The following is a 16,718-nucleotide window of genomic DNA, read 5'->3' as shown; positions in this document are numbered from 1 at the left end:
CAATAACAGCAGGCAAAAAGAAATATCGAGATAAATCCGCGTATGACAACTTGAGCGCACCCTGCGTGGCACTGTGCTTCCGGGCTTCAAGCATAGAGGACTGCGCAACAAAACGCGCCAGCGCCGCATATTGTTATCAACGTATTATCACAATTTAGCAATACCGTCACTGTACCGCTGTTTTTCTGCACACTTGCCGTGAGCCGCTTGCCCCGCCTTTCTCGGGCGCGTCAAGGGCGTGCCTCCTGTTTCGGGCATTATCTTTCTATCCTCCGTCGAATGCGAACAGGGCACATGCGGTGCATTCTTTCACATACACTTTCCCTCATTCGAATACTTTGAAATACAACAAATAAAATAAGGAACATTTTACTTCTTAAAGTATAGGTTTTTTGTTTTGAATGCTTTAAATTTGTGATGAAAAACGGACATCGAATGAATTATTAAATTTTGCACTTTTTTGCCGCGAGTAGCGACAGTGAGGCGAAAGCCTACAAGCGGATACATCTAGAGTTCTAGAGGGTCGCACGCACGAGGAAGTTCATCCGCTGGGCAGTCGCCAGGGGCGCTGCAGTGCTATGTTCGATAAAGTCAGTCATGGCAATGATCTGTCCATTCCCTGTCTATTAGGGAATGACAACGCAGCACTGCGGCATGGCTGTTCACCGCAGGTGCTTCACTGAGGCGGATATTAAGGCCGCTGCTTTACCAACTGAAACGTCACTCTAGCCATAGAGACGGGAGCAACGGCTGTCGCTGCAAAATGGCTGTGCGGTATTACAGGGTCCGTAGTGACGCAGCACAGTGAAAATGCACCAGTTGATCTGCGTGCGCGAAGTCTACGCGATGCATTGCGAACAAGAGCGTGCTGCCCAGCGACACAATTCGTCGCTTGTCACCGCTTGCCCAGTGAAGGTGCCTCCGTGCGCATGTACGCAGAATTTGAGTGTGTTGTTCACTCCAATGTGCTTGCCGATTGCCTCTGCTGCTGAGATAAGAGCGATCGCAGATGGATATCATAACGACAGCGCAGCAATCGCATTTTGGACTGGTGAGGGCTCTTCTGTGCAGTTAGGAAATTAGACTTCGAACGCAGGAAGGTGTTGCAATTGTTTAGTGTGCCGTGCTTGTGATGAAGAAATGCCGTCGCACTGGGAGTGTTTGCGCTGACCGCTGACCGTGTTTGCGACACTGCATCATTGACAGAGCAGCCATCTCAGATGACAGCTGCGATACGTTGTCGTTGGAAAACACTACGCACTGCTCAGGATCGTCGTCCACAACGGCGCATCGACTCCTTGAAAGCAGCTACAGTGACGTGCCGAGAATTATTTGCTGTGCGCTACGTCGCCACAATGCAGGCAATGAACCGTGTTGTGAGGCCATCGCAGCCCAAGAAGATATATGCATAAGCCAGCGAAAGTCGACGCTTTCTTTTTTGATAGTGGTGCTGAGTACATCACCGATGACTCCGTTGTGCGTGTTTTATTTCGCCGGTCAAGATTATTAATGCCTCTCAGTTCCGCACCACGTCGCTGTTGTCCGAAAAATAAAGTGAGCGTGGCCCAACCGTGGTGGGCCCGCACAAGAGTTACATGCCTCGCTCGGGGCGTGACCTATGGTTCTGATTAACAGGCGAACTCGTGCCAAACTCGTACATCGCGAAACCCCCCTCGAGATGAACTCGGGAGCATGGCGGCGGTAGCAGCAGCCTGCGTCATCGCATCCAGCGGCGGCAAGCGTCAGTATGACCGTCTGGACCCGTTCACCTACATGACCGACGTAGAGTTTCAGCGTCATTTTTGCCTTTCCAAAACGTCAGTGCGCTGGCTGTGTGATGAGTTAGGCGAAGGCCCTCGTCTGCGGAGACTGCGTGGTGGGCATATTATGCTTTCCGAGCACAGAGTGGTGTGACTAGGCTGCGGAGGAAAAGTTCGTGCGATCGCTTCAGCTCTCTCCTGTTTCAAGCGCTGCTCGTCCAACGCGCCCCAGCCCAGGTCCGGCGTCGTCATCGGAGTACTGGGGCACTTGCGAGCACCTTGGGTTCAACCCGCAGCAACCAACCTGCGCAGGCGAAGTGGTCACATTATATTGAAAGACTCATAATTGATGCCGGACTGCCTTCCGGTGCAACAGGTGCCGAATTCAGTTTTCGCAGTTACACGGTACCGCTGCACTGCACGGGCAGAGAGGCGAAGGAAGTTACTTCGCGAATAAGGACCGCCTCAGCCGTCCGAACGACCACCTCTCCAGCGCCAAATGATTTGGCTCACGTACTGCGTGAGCAAAAGCGTAGACATATGGCTGTTGAAAGAGATGATCGGCGACTTGTTTCCTCTATAGGAGCACACCATCGCCGACAGAAGGAACTACCCCCGTAAAGTCGCGAGGGACGAGCTGCTGGCGCATTAACCTCCACTTGGTACCCCCGGTAGATAGCGCAAATTGACGAGTGCCTTCTTCGCGGCGAGCAAAATTACAATCGAGGCTGCCTAATGACGGGCGCCAACTTTCCACCAAGCCGCCAGAATTACGGTGGTGTTAAAGATGGTGGCCCATGGGTCTTCGGCATTGTCTGCGCGACCTGAGGGGTGCTGGTACTTTTCAAGGTCGACCGACGAAAAGGCGGCGACGCTAGGCGCCATTATTGCAGCCAATGTTCAACCGGGGACCAATATTCATAGTGACGAATTGGCCGCATAGACATGTATCCCAAATTTAGTGGATGCTAACGGGGCTATGGCTCAATCCGCATTGGTAGACAATCAACCGAAGCGTGAACTTTGTGGACCCCATCACGGGCGTTCAGACGCAAAAAATAAAAGTTATTGTAAAAAAGTAAAGCGCTACCTCGTCAGCGATGGGTACAGGGTAACTGCACCGATGCTAGAGTCCCACCTGGGATGGGTGTGGCGGCACTCAACGGCCACGTGTGCTGCAAAGACCCTTTCTTGCGTTTGTTAGAAGCTACGGATCGCTGGGGCTACCCAGTATAAAGATTATTTCCTGCGGTTGTTAGAAGCCATCGCTCGACGCTTGCCATGAAACTGCATCGCAAAGTAAAAGAAAATAAAGCGTAATTTTCTGACCCTTGTATGAGTGCTTTCCGGCATTCCTGAGAGCTTACACGGTAAGCGCACGACAAACCACATCTGCGTTAGCCGACGGTCACTTCGTCTCGCAGCTGGGGCAGCTAGGGTGCCTCGATGCGCGCGTGCGCATCGAGACACCCTACTCGCAGCCTTTCTTTAGCGTGAGCAACGAGCGATATGTTAAAAGCCCAGTGTGAAAACCAGGCGCACACCAATCTGTGCTCGGAAATGGGAGCGCAAGCAAGTAGCGAGCCGCACCAATCCAGTCCAGAGCAAAGAGAAGGAGCAACGAGCGTTCTGTTGGAAGCCCAGTGAGAAACCCAAGGGCACACCAATCGGTGCTCGGAAATGCTAGAGCAAGCACGGAGCGAGCCGTGCCAATCGAATCCAGAGAGAGAGCGAGAGAGAGAGAGAGAGAAATAGAAGAGAGGAAAGGCAGGGAGGTTAACAAGACGCACGTCCGGTTTGCTACCCTGCACTGGGGAAAGGGGGTATAGGGATGAAAAGAGAGAGAAAGGAAATAGAGAGAGCACAGTTTCGCGCACATTTGAAACTTCGCACGAAGTCTACAGACGGTCGCCAAGACCTGTCGACTTGAGGTAGTGCAACAAGGCGTTCGTGGCTTTCTGTGCCATCGACGCATACGGCCATGGTCCAAGGATCTTCATTTCCGAAAATGGTCGACAATCCAGCCAGGTTCAATGCTGTCCGGAGAGCTTCACGCTCGACGTCGAACTGGGCACAGAGACATAAGACATGTTCAATTGTTTCTCTGGTTCCACAAGAGTCATACATGGGCGTATCCCCCATTCCAATGCGGAACGAGTAGGCCTTTGTAAATGCCACGCCGAGCCAGAGGTGGCACAATATTGTCACCTCAGAGCGGGAAATGTTTGATGGCATTTGAAGCTTCAAGGATGGGTCAATTTTATGGAGATGGCACTTCGGGTTAAGAGAAGACCAATATTTGTGTGTCATAGCTTTAGCCACGAAAAGAAGTTTTCCTGCAGCGTCGGTCCTGCATAAGGGGATTGGGACTGGTCGGCCTCCCAGATGAGCAGACTGGGCGGCTTCAGTCGGCGAGGTCATTACCAGCAATGCTGGTATGTCCCGGTAGCCACTGAAATATAATTTCATGCCCTCTAGCGATAGCTTGATGGTGGTCTTCTCTTATCTCATATACCAGCTGCTCATGAGTCCTGTGATAAATGGCAAAATGCAGACTCTGAAGTGCTGCCTTAGAATCACAAAATATGACCCATTTCTGAGGTGTCTCTTGCAGGAGGTATTGTACAGCAGCACGCAGGTCAGAAAGCTCTGCCAGAGAAAAAAATCGAATCCAGAGAAAAAAAGAGGAGGGCGAGCGTCCCCTCGTGGTATAACTGGAAACATATTAAACTACAAATTATTCGAATACACATTCAGTGTATTCCCGCTCACGCACCTTCACCACGTGAACGGTGACTTCTGTGCGTTTCAGAAACTATATATTTCTGCGGCATTCTGTGGAATAAAATGAAAAAGAAAGTGTGATCTTGGAAGGCTTTCTCTTCCCGGTACTTCGAGACAGCCTGGCTGCACTGTTCGGTCGCAATCTGCGACCTAGCATCTCCTGCGTGCAACAGGAGATATGCAGGTGCCCATGATTCCACCGGAAGACACACCCACCACCAAACAGGGAACGCATTTCTATCCTCTGTCGAGGCAAAGCCTGTCCTCCTCCCGTTCCCGCGCAGGCACCTTGACCACGGGAATGGTGACTTCTGTGCGTTTCAGAAACTATATATTTCTGCGGCATTCCGTGGAATAAAATGAACAAAAAGTGGGATCTTGGAAGGCTTTCTCTTCCCGGTACTTCGAGACAGCCTGGCTGCACTGTTCGGTCGCAATCTGCGACCTAGCATCTCCTGCGTGCAACAGGAGATATGCAGGTGCCCATGATTCCACCGGAAGACACACCCACCACCAAACAGGGAACGCATTTCTATCCTCTGTCGAGGCAAAGCCTGTCCTCCTCCCGTTCCCGCGCAGGCACCTTGACCACGGGAATGGTGACTTCTGTGCGTTTCAGAAACTATATATTTCTGCGGCATTCCGTGGAATAAAATGAAAAAAAAGTGGGATCTTGGAAGGCTTTCTCTTCCCGGTACTTCGAGACAGCCTGGCTGCACTGTTCGGTCGCAATCTGCGACCTAGCATCTCCTGCGTGCAACAGGAGATATGCAGGTGCCCATGATTCCACCGGAAGACACACCCACCACCAAACAGGGAACGCATTTCTATCCTCTGTCGAGGCAAAGCCTGTCCTCCTCCCGTTCCCGCGCAGGCACCTTGACCACGGGAATGGTGACTTCTGTGCGTTTCAGAAACTATATATTTCTGCGGCATTCCGTGGAATAAAATGAAAAAAAAGTGGGATCTTGGAAGGCTTTCTCTTCCCGGTACTTCGAGACAGCCTGGCTGCACTGTTCGGTCGCAATCTGCGACCTAGCATCTCCTGCGTGCAACAGGAGATATGCAGGTGCCCATGATTCCACCGGAAGACACACCCACCACCAAACAGGGAACGCATTTCTATCCTCTGTCGAGGCAAAGCCTGTCCTCCTCCCGTTCCCGCGCAGGCACCTTGACCACGGGAATGGTGACTTCTGTGCGTTTCAGAAACTATATATTTCTGCGGCATTCCGTGGAATAAAATGAACAAAAAGTGGGATCTTGGAAGGCTTTCTCTTCCCGGTACTTCGAGGCAGCCTGGCTGCACTGTTCGGTCGCAATCTGCGACCTAGCATCTCCTGCGTGCAACAGGAGATATGCAGGTGCCCATGATTCCACCGGAAGACACACCCACCACCAAACAGGGAACGCATTTCTATCCTCTGTCGAGGCAAAGCCTGTCCTCCTCCCGTTCCCGCGCAGGCACCTTGACCACGGGAATGGTGACTTCTGTGCGTTTCAGAAACTATATATTTCTGCGGCATTCCGTGGAATAAAATGAACAAAAAGTGGGATCTTGGAAGGCTTTCTCTTCCCGGTACTTCGAGGCAGCCTGGCTGCACTGTTCGGTCGCAATCTGCGACCTAGCATCTCCTGCGTGCAACAGGAGATATGCAGGTGCCCATGATTCCACCGGAAGACACACCCACCACCAAACAGGGAACGCATTTCTATCCTCTGTCGAGGCAAAGCCTGTCCTCCTCCCGTTCCCGCGCAGGCACCTTGACCACGGGAATGGTGACTTCTGTGCGTTTCAGAAACTATATATTTCTGCGGCATTCCGTGGAATAAAATGAACAAAAAGTGGGATCTTGGAAGGCTTTCTCTTCCCGGTACTTCGAGGCAGCCTGGCTGCACTGTTCGGTCGCAATCTGCGACCTAGCATCTCCTGCGTGCAACAGGAGATATGCAGGTGCCCATGATTCCACCGGAAGACACACCCACCACCAAACAGGGAACGCATTTCTATCCTCTGTCGAGGCAAAGCCTGTCCTCCTCCCGTTCCCGCGCAGGCACCTTGACCACGGGAATGGTGACTTCTGTGCGTTTCAGAAACTATATATTTCTGCGGCATTCCGTGGAATAAAATGAACAAAAAGTGGGATCTTGGAAGGCTTTCTCTTCCCGGTACTTCGAGGCAGCCTGGCTGCACTGTTCGGTCGCAATCTGCGACCTAGCATCTCCTGCGTGCAACAGGAGATATGCAGGTGCCCATGATTCCACCGGAAGACACACCCACCACCAAACAGGGAACGCATTTCTATCCTCTGTCGAGGCAAAGCCTGTCCTCCTCCCGTTCCCGCGCAGGCACCTTGACCACGGGAATGGTGACTTCTGTGCGTTTCAGAAACTATATATTTCTGCGGCATTCCGTGGAATAAAATGAACAAAAAGTGGGATCTTGGAAGGCTTTCTCTTCCCGGTACTTCGAGGCAGCCTGGCTGCACTGTTCGGTCGCAATCTGCGACCTAGCATCTCCTGCGTGCAACAGGAGATATGCAGGTGCCCATGATTCCACCGGAAGACACACCCACCACCAAACAGGGAACGCATTTCTATCCTCTGTCGAGGCAAAGCCTGTCCTCCTCCCGTTCCCGCGCAGGCACCTTGACCACGGGAATGGTGACTTCTGTGCGTTTCAGAAACTATATATTTCTGCGGCATTCCGTGGAATAAAATGAACAAAAAGTGGGATCTTGGAAGGCTTTCTCTTCCCGGTACTTCGAGGCAGCCTGGCTGCACTGTTCGGTCGCAATCTGCGACCTAGCATCTCCTGCGTGCAACAGGAGATATGCAGGTGCCCATGATTCCACCGGAAGACACACCCACCACCAAACAGGGAACGCATTTCTATCCTCTGTCGAGGCAAAGCCTGTCCTCCTCCCGTTCCCGCGCAGGCACCTTGACCACGGGAATGGTGACTTCTGTGCGTTTCAGAAACTATATATTTCTGCGGCATTCCGTGGAATAAAATGAACAAAAAGTGGGATCTTGGAAGGCTTTCTCTTCCCGGTACTTCGAGGCAGCCTGGCTGCACTGTTCGGTCGCAATCTGCGACCTAGCATCTCCTGCGTGCAACAGGAGATATGCAGGTGCCCATGATTCCACCGGAAGACACACCCACCACCAAACAGGGAACGCATTTCTATCCTCTGTCGAGGCAAAGCCTGTCCTCCTCCCGTTCCCGCGCAGGCACCTTGACCACGGGAATGGTGACTTCTGTGCGTTTCAGAAACTATATATTTCTGCGGCATTCCGTGGAATAAAATGAACAAAAAGTGGGATCTTGGAAGGCTTTCTCTTCCCGGTACTTCGAGGCAGCCTGGCTGCACTGTTCGGTCGCAATCTGCGACCTAGCATCTCCTGCGTGCAACAGGAGATATGCAGGTGCCCATGATTCCACCGGAAGACACACCCACCACCAAACAGGGAACGCATTTCTATCCTCTGTCGAGGCAAAGCCTGTCCTCCTCCCGTTCCCGCGCAGGCACCTTGACCACGGGAATGGTGACTTCTGTGCGTTTCAGAAACTATATATTTCTGCGGCATTCCGTGGAATAAAATGAACAAAAAGTGGGATCTTGGAAGGCTTTCTCTTCCCGGTACTTCGAGGCAGCCTGGCTGCACTGTTCGGTCGCAATCTGCGACCTAGCATCTCCTGCGTGCAACAGGAGATATGCAGGTGCCCATGATTCCACCGGAAGACACACCCACCACCAAACAGGGAACGCATTTCTATCCTCTGTCGAGGCAAAGCCTGTCCTCCTCCCGTTCCCGCGCAGGCACCTTGACCACGGGAATGGTGACTTCTGTGCGTTTCAGAAACTATATATTTCTGCGGCATTCCGTGGAATAAAATGAACAAAAAGTGGGATCTTGGAAGGCTTTCTCTTCCCGGTACTTCGAGGCAGCCTGGCTGCACTGTTCGGTCGCAATCTGCGACCTAGCATCTCCTGCGTGCAACAGGAGATATGCAGGTGCCCATGATTCCACCGGAAGACACACCCACCACCAAACAGGGAACGCATTTCTATCCTCTGTCGAGGCAAAGCCTGTCCTCCTCCCGTTCCCGCGCAGGCACCTTGACCACGGGAATGGTGACTTCTGTGCGTTTCAGAAACTATATATTTCTGCGGCATTCCGTGGAATAAAATGAACAAAAAGTGGGATCTTGGAAGGCTTTCTCTTCCCGGTACTTCGAGGCAGCCTGGCTGCACTGTTCGGTCGCAATCTGCGACCTAGCATCTCCTGCGTGCAACAGGAGATATGCAGGTGCCCATGATTCCACCGGAAGACACACCCACCACCAAACAGGGAACGCATTTCTATCCTCTGTCGAGGCAAAGCCTGTCCTCCTCCCGTTCCCGCGCAGGCACCTTGACCACGGGAATGGTGACTTCTGTGCGTTTCAGAAACTATATATTTCTGCGGCATTCCGTGGAATAAAATGAAAAAAAAGTGGGATCTTGGAAGGCTTTCTCTTCCCGGTACTTCGAGACAGCCTGGCTGCACTGTTCGGTCGCAATCTGCGACCTAGCATCTCCTGCGTGCAACAGGAGATATGCAGGTGCCCATGATTCCACCGGAAGACACACCCACCACCAAACAGGGAACGCATTTCTATCCTCTGTCGAGGCAAAGCCTGTCCTCCTCCCGTTCCCGCGCAGGCACCTTGACCACGGGAATGGTGACTTCTGTGCGTTTCAGAAACTATATATTTCTGCGGCATTCCGTGGAATAAAATGAACAAAAAGTGGGATCTTGGAAGGCTTTCTCTTCCCGGTACTTCGAGACAGCCTGGCTGCACTGTTCGGTCGCAATCTGTTTAGGACGCAATAGCAGTATTCCTATTCCTTCGCACCTTGAATTTAAACACCAGGAACTCTTTTGAGTAATGTCTTACTAGCCGGATGATCAGTGCCCGTAAAATATTTTGGCTGCGGTAAAGCACTTAGGACCGGATGCCGCATTTATAAAAGCGTGTATTTGGCCAGTTTTCTAGCGGCTTTGATAAACTTATCTGGGACACTCCGTATATAAAAACAACGCAAAACACAAAATATGACAAAGTAATATTCATTTGGAAGCGGCCATCGGTAATGTAATATGTGTGCGTGCAGTTATTGATCTTGCTTTCAAACATGCCACACTTAAATGGTAAACTTTCATGGATAGAATAGAAAAATTTGAACATAATTGTACAATGTGGAAGTCACACTGAAGGATGGATCTCTGTATAAGGCGCCCTTTCGAGTGCAAGGAAGTTGCAATGTTGCGTATATTTCGTCATAATGTCTGATGTTCTCTGTTAAACACTGCTGATGAACGAAAAGAGGAGTGCTGACAGAACAATTAGCGGCATACCCTAATGGTATACTGAGTGAAGAGCACATGGGGTCAAACCACTTCCAAGATCTTGCGAAATTAAGTGGCAATAGCGCGAGACTACGAAGCTACGAGAAAGTGAAAAGTGTGATGAGCAGAAACAGGATACACTTCAGTTAGCCGGTGACCTGAAATGATAAAAATTGCTGCAGAATGCATCCGATATTGACTGTCGATGGTGATACGATTTGCATTCAAGCTACGAAGCGACACCCCATAATGTGAGGTAACATTTAAAGCTGCGCGAAGACGGGACACGAAAGGAAACAAACACGAGCGGAGACTATGAACTTATTATTTATTTGAATATAGACAGAACATATATAATGACGCGAATGCGCACGTGGTTGTCGAGGAATGAGTCTCTATCGGTTATCCAAGGTAGTCAAGGTTCTTATCATTGAGATCGATTGATGGGATGCTGACACATTTGTCTCTTCGGTAGATTCCGTGGGCTGCAAATATTTCGCACGTGAGACGATTCTTGTATGTCTTCAATATAGTGTTATGCTCAAAATCTGGTTTGCAACTGCTGCAGGTCGACACGTACGAAGCCAGATTGCTTCCTTGGCCGGCTCTGAGCGAGCATGAATGCTCTCTGAGGCGGTCATTAACACAACGCCCCGTCTTTCCTATATACCAGAGGACACATGAGAGAGGAATGTTGTACAGAACATCGCTGCGACAATCTAGAAATTTCGTCACGTGCTTCTTCTTGCACTTTTCGGTCGTCATATCGCCTCGGTTGACCAGCCTGCATAAACGTGCTAGTTTGTTCGGGGCCGAGAAAACAACCCGCACCCCGGCCCTTCCAGGAATTTTCTTGATGTGATGTGAAATTTTATGAATATACGGTATGACGGTAGTCTTGCGTTTGTCATTTGTGATAGCGTGCACTACTCGTCCCATTTTCATTTCTTGGACAAGCTTCTCGGCAATGCTGCGCAGCGAAAATTCCGGCAGGCCCGCTGATCGTAACCGACCAACTTGCGACTTGAAACTGTTCCCCGTTTGATGCCCACATGGCATTTTTAATGTGTTCCTAGGAGCAGCCGCTGCCACTCCCCGCTTCACTGTCTTTGGATGTGCTTGTCGTCACTGGGCCCATGCCCCCCGTTCTGAGAACGGGGGCATGGGCCCAGCATACGTGATCACTAGCTAGGTGAAGTCTCAAATAAGACTTCTTGATTTTCGGAGGGCTCTTTTGTCCCGTCTCCGCGCAGTTTACCCAAAAGTTAGTGTGCACCAACAAACCCAGCTAAAAATTCTTCTTCTGTAGTGGTCATTCTGTTGCTTCGGCTATATGCGACATACTCCGGTATCGTCACCATTTTGCTATAGTAGTTGATTGCCAAGGTCGCCCATGATATTAGCGGGAATACGACTAGTGTATGATGCCGACGTGAGTGTACTAGATTGGGGGAGTGGGTCCAACGCAGGCTCCCCGCTGAGGCTTTTTTTATTGAAAAATTGGTGGCGCTACCGTCGCTTTTTCCCGAATGAGCAGCCCCGCGCGCCGGCCAAACGCTTGTCGCGTCGGCGACCCTACCACAGCCGCATGGAGCTTTGACATGCGGATACTCGTTGGCGGCAACACTGATATTATTCCCCACCGATCTATTGTAAATGAAATCGAAAAAGAGCGCCGGAAAGAATGCAAACGACGCAACAACGACGGTGCGTCGAGCAGACGACAGCTACTCAGCCCGTGAGCTCGCCTCAGCCAATGAGCGCTGTCGAAACAGCCGGAGCCAACGTTTATTGGACGGAGATTCAGAATAAGGCGACGGCAGCGCCGTCGCAATTTCAACGATTTTTGCTTCACCCTCGGCGCTTGCCAAGGCGTCCGCTGGACTCACTCCCCCATTGTAGTACACTCTAATGAGTGACTAGAATGGGGGAGTGGGTCCACGCAGTGACGACGATGGAATGACGACGAAGAAATGTTGTCGGCGGAACAACAAAGGCGGCATCATGAATATGGCTTGAGGACAATGAGATGAAAATCCTTAGATGATGATGACGGTATAACGACATGAGGACAATGGGGTGAGAAGTGTACGACGACGATGACGTGACGACGACGTATGACGACACAGGGTGACGAAGCTGGAATGACCACTATGGCACAACCAGAATGGCACCATGACGGCGGTATGATAATGAGTGCATGACACCGGCAGTCTGACGACGACGCAATAATGAGGATGACTTGACAACGGCGGCATAATGACGATTGAGTGACGACAGCTTCATTACGATAGATTGGCGAAGAAGGATTGACGTTAGTGAAACTACGAGGGTGATAAGACGACGACGTCATGTTGAAGGTCCGATGACGAAGGTAGAATAATGGCAGTGAATCGACCACGACGACATCACAACAGTGTGATAACAAACGGATTCAACGGCATGACTGGATTCACATCACAAAGCTGGATTGACGGCGATGAAACGACACCGACGGCATCACGACAACAAACCTAGTTATCTAAGGTGCTAGACACCTTGGTTCCCTCTGCCGACGTAAGAGGCTCGGTAGATAGAGAGATAGATGGGCTCAATATGTCTGAAGTAAATGAAATATACTAATCTGCATTAATACAACGGGAGTAAAGAAATGCCAACCCCAACCAAACATTTCACGCCATTCAACACGGGGGAAGGACTGCATGATTTTACCTTGACATGTGCGCCCCATTTGTCGCATGGCTACTCGTTTAATGTAGGATACAGTTTTTACTGCATTCAGCTCACTGCGTAGGCTTCACAGTATGCGTCACGACGTGTTAGTCCTGTGGCCTTTCACGCAAATGAGCAGCTAATGTTATTAGATTGCAAGATGCTGAAAACCCACTTCAGACCAAAGTTTGATCGGGTACGACATGCACCTTTCACTGCGTTAGCATTATTCGAATGCTTCACTCATTTTCCGAGATTTTACGAGATAGATATCTCTATCTATGTTTGTATCTAGCTGTTCTCCCGCCTACCTGGGTCACCGGGTAGCCCGTGGTCGAATGGTTAGCGCATCAGTCAGCCGCGCTGAGGCAACAGTGTTCGAAACCAACCGTCAGACCAACTTGGGTAGCTGAGAATGTGGCGATGTGGAGGTACGTGCCGCGCTTCAACGAACCTATTTCACGCCGACATGGGTCATTGTTCAAGTAAACTTTCTGACGGAAACTTTGGCAGTCAGGTATGTGCCACTGCGAATGCGCCTCTCTACAATGACGAAAAGGATGGCTTAAATTTATCCGATGCAGAGCGGAATCGAAACCACGCCCCAAAGGTTCCTTAAGGACAGCAATCGGACGCATTATCAGGGTGCGCCTGAAGTGCGTTAGGTATGTGCCGCCTTTTGATGACACCTTTCACGCCAATACTTGAGCGAGCTACGACATGAATGCACTTGGTATATGCGCCGCTCTTCAAGGAACCACTCGCCAACTTGAGTCACTGAGTATGTGGCATTGAATGTGCGGCAAGCGAGGGAACAATTGTCAGCGCTTGCAGCCATCGGCGCGCCACACTTCTCGTCTCGGACGCCACACGAAGACTTCTCGGCAGTGCCCCTAGATGGCGTAGTGTGTACGGAGAAGCCCAAGAGAGGAGCCCCGTTGCCGCATGTCGCGTTTCTCAGCCTTTGCACGCACCGACGTTCCATGTATTTCGAGGACACGCACAGGCTTCGAGATGGCGGTGCCAGATGGCGGCGAGTGTTCTTAGCGATGCGCGAAAGAGGAATCACGCACCTGTACACGCCTCGCGCATCTTTCTTTTCGGCTGCGGCAATACGTTATGCCAATATATTGATTCAATGCTAATGCATTACCGCGAGAAGCATAGAGAGATGCATTGAGCAACAATGTTTGTTTCTAAAGCAACTTACGGTTACCGTGGCAGCAGTGGCGTAGCCAGAAATTTTGTTCGGGGGGGGGGGGGGGGGCTCAGGTTGCAGCGCGGCCTCCTCCTTATAGAAGTTGTCGAGGGATCAAATACATGAATAATAACTGCATTGCCAATGCCATTGTATATTAGATGCTGCAAACGAATTATTGAACGATTTGCACTCTCAAGTAAAATAAGTATTTTTTCATAAAAGAATATATTCATATGTCCCAAAAAATTTTGGCAGAAATAACTGATATCAATGCGGCCGCGCTTTTTTTTTGTCTATTTAATAAGAAAAGAAAATATAACACGAACATTAGAAATATATCAGTTCGAAACCAGCAAAGCAGTATATACAGCTGATATAAAGAACGTAAAGGCCATGAAATGAATAAGTTGAGGACAAATATTTTGATGAATCTTCGTCATTCAAGAACCTTGTTTACAATTTTGCACATATGCAACGGCCAGGAAAAAACCTCAATGACGCTGTCCCTCGTTGCAATAGATTGCGCAGGAGCAGCTGTTACCGGTCGTGTATTGTAATTACACCGAGATTATACTCGCAACAGTGAGTACAAATAAAAAGTAGGAGAGAGAGAGAGGGAGAAGTCATAAGGGAAAGGCAGGGAGGTTAACCATGCTGAGCCCGGTAGGCTACCCTGCACGGGGGAAGGGGGAGAAGGGATTGAAAGAGAAGGAAGAGAGAAGTTCACAGTTCACACGTTGCACATTTACAGTTAAGCGTTCATCGCTGAGTTTCGATCTGGTTTCCAGCCCACATGGGACAGATCGAGGGTGCCCCGCCCAACCTCAATGAGTCGGCACACAATGCTGCGCGAGGAATTATCAACCGCGTAGCTACGAGTACCACCGGGCAGCATGACGTTGGGGGTACTGACTATCGGGACTCTCCTCTCTCGTACAACGACATTACTAAGCATTTTTACTTGGCTCGTAGGATTTACCCCCTCCCGCATTGTAAACTCAATAGACCTCAGGCTTTAACACTAAGGCTTCTACAGACGGGGGCATACCCAAACCCCCTACTTCTTCACAAAATGTACCCCGAAATTCAGACAACAAACACATGTGCACTATGCAATGACTTAGCGAGCTTACCTCACATGCTCTGGCGGTGTCCCGCGTTACGCGGCGATGAAAGCAACAGTTCTTCACGTTGGGATGCGGTTCTACGCAGCCCCAACCTCGAAGAACAGTTATGGGCTGTCCAACGGGCCCGCGACGCGGCGGAGAGGCTCGGCCTTTCTGTCCCGACGTGGGAGCGGCCCGCTGCGCGCTAGCACGCGCCCTAAAGGACACTAATAAAGTTATTGATCCATCCATCCATGGCTCATTGTTCAAGTAAACTCTCTGACGGAAACTTGGGCAGTCAGGTATGTGCCACTGCGAATGCGCCTCTCTACAATGACGAAAAGGATGGCTTAAAGTTATCCGATGCAGAGCGGAATCGAAACCACGCTCCAAAGGTTCCTTAAGACAGCAATCGGACGCATTATCAGGCATGCTCCCGAAAAGCGTTTGGTACGTGCCGCTTTTTGATGAACGCCTTTCACGCCAATACTTGAGCGAGCTACGCCATGAATGCACTTGGTATATGCGCCGCTCTTCAAGGAACCACTCGCCAACTTGAGTCACTGAATACGTGGCGCTGAATGTGCGGCAAGCGAGGGAGAAATTGTCAGCGCTTGCAGCCATCGGCGCGCCACACTTCTCGTCTCGGACGCCACACGAAGACTTCTCGGAAGTGCCCCTAGATGGCGTAGTGTGTACGGAGAAGCCCAAGAGAGGAGCCCCGTTGCCGCATGTCGCGTTTCTCAGCCTTTGCACGCACCGACGTTCCATGTATTTCGAGGACACGCGCAGGCTTCGAGATGGCGGTGCCAGATGGCGGCGAGTGTTCTTAGGGATGCGCGAAAGAGGAATCACGCACCTGTACACGCCTCGCGCATCTTTCTTTTCGGCTGCGGCAATACGTTATGCCAATATATTGATTCAATGCTAACGCATTACCGCGAGAATCATAGAGAGATGGATTGAGCAACAATGTTTGTTTCTAAAGCAACTTACGGTTACCGTGGCAGCGTTCTCGGTTATGCCTGTACAAGTAATTCACTGCAAAGTAAACAAGAAGAGTAAAGCGCGCTTCACTTTAGAAATTACATTATTGCGGAGAAGCCAGACCTGACGCACCTTCTTTGGTGTAAGCTTCACTCACGCAAGTATGAAACTCAGATGCATAGCAGCGGCCGTATACAGACTATCGACCAAGAAACGTTTTTTAAACATCGGTTAATACAGAAGAAAATCCTTCAAAATTTTAGGCCTGAGGGTCCTCGGGAAACGTTAACCGCAATCACTCTCCGGACAGCGCCAGGGTTTGTGCTAGAGTGCTGGAAGCTGACGTGAGTAGCTCCTCGAAAATGGGGCACTAGGAAAGTTGTAGCCCATTCCTGCTGCACCTGCTTGCAGAATGTAAAGACGAAAGGCAAAGCAGAATTAGATCGGATGGTTCATAAAGTAGTGCCAACTTTGAAGTTACCAGTTCTCACTTTTTTAGGCGATAACTTTCCTTTGGCTACTTTGGATGGTTGTGCGATCTCACACAATAATTAATAGCACATGCTCAGTCAACCAAGTTGTCTAATATCTTGGGCCACCATGTGGGTGCAGGCTGTTGTGTTGCCTAACAGGCAACATTGGGCAGCGGGTATCAGCCCGAATAGAGAACTTGCTGATAGCTACTCTCTGCCCTAGCATGCAACTTGGGTCACCGGGTATTTACTACTGTGTATGCGCCCGAAAAGACAACTTCGGCACCGTGTGTGCAAT

General features: G+C 50.5%; 1 protein-coding gene across 1 annotated transcript in view; it reads left to right on the top strand.

The window, feature by feature from the left end:
• Positions 1-13,122: 13,122 nt before the first annotated feature.
• The window catches only part of LOC125947214 (probable glutamate receptor), a 42,803-nt gene continuing 39,207 nt past the window's right edge, over positions 13,123-16,718 (top strand). Inside the window, exon 1 of the mRNA XM_049671619.1 lies at positions 13,123-13,170. Coding sequence (XP_049527576.1) covers positions 13,123-13,170 — 48 coding nt within the window. The remainder of the gene's footprint in view (positions 13,171-16,718) is intronic.

Source organism: Dermacentor silvarum, chromosome 7 (genome assembly GCF_013339745.2).
Source record: "Dermacentor silvarum isolate Dsil-2018 chromosome 7, BIME_Dsil_1.4, whole genome shotgun sequence".
Classification (NCBI taxonomy): Eukaryota; Metazoa; Arthropoda; class Arachnida; order Ixodida; family Ixodidae; genus Dermacentor; species Dermacentor silvarum.
Note: the sequence above shows the minus strand (reverse complement) of the source record. Positions and strands in the feature narration are given on the sequence as shown.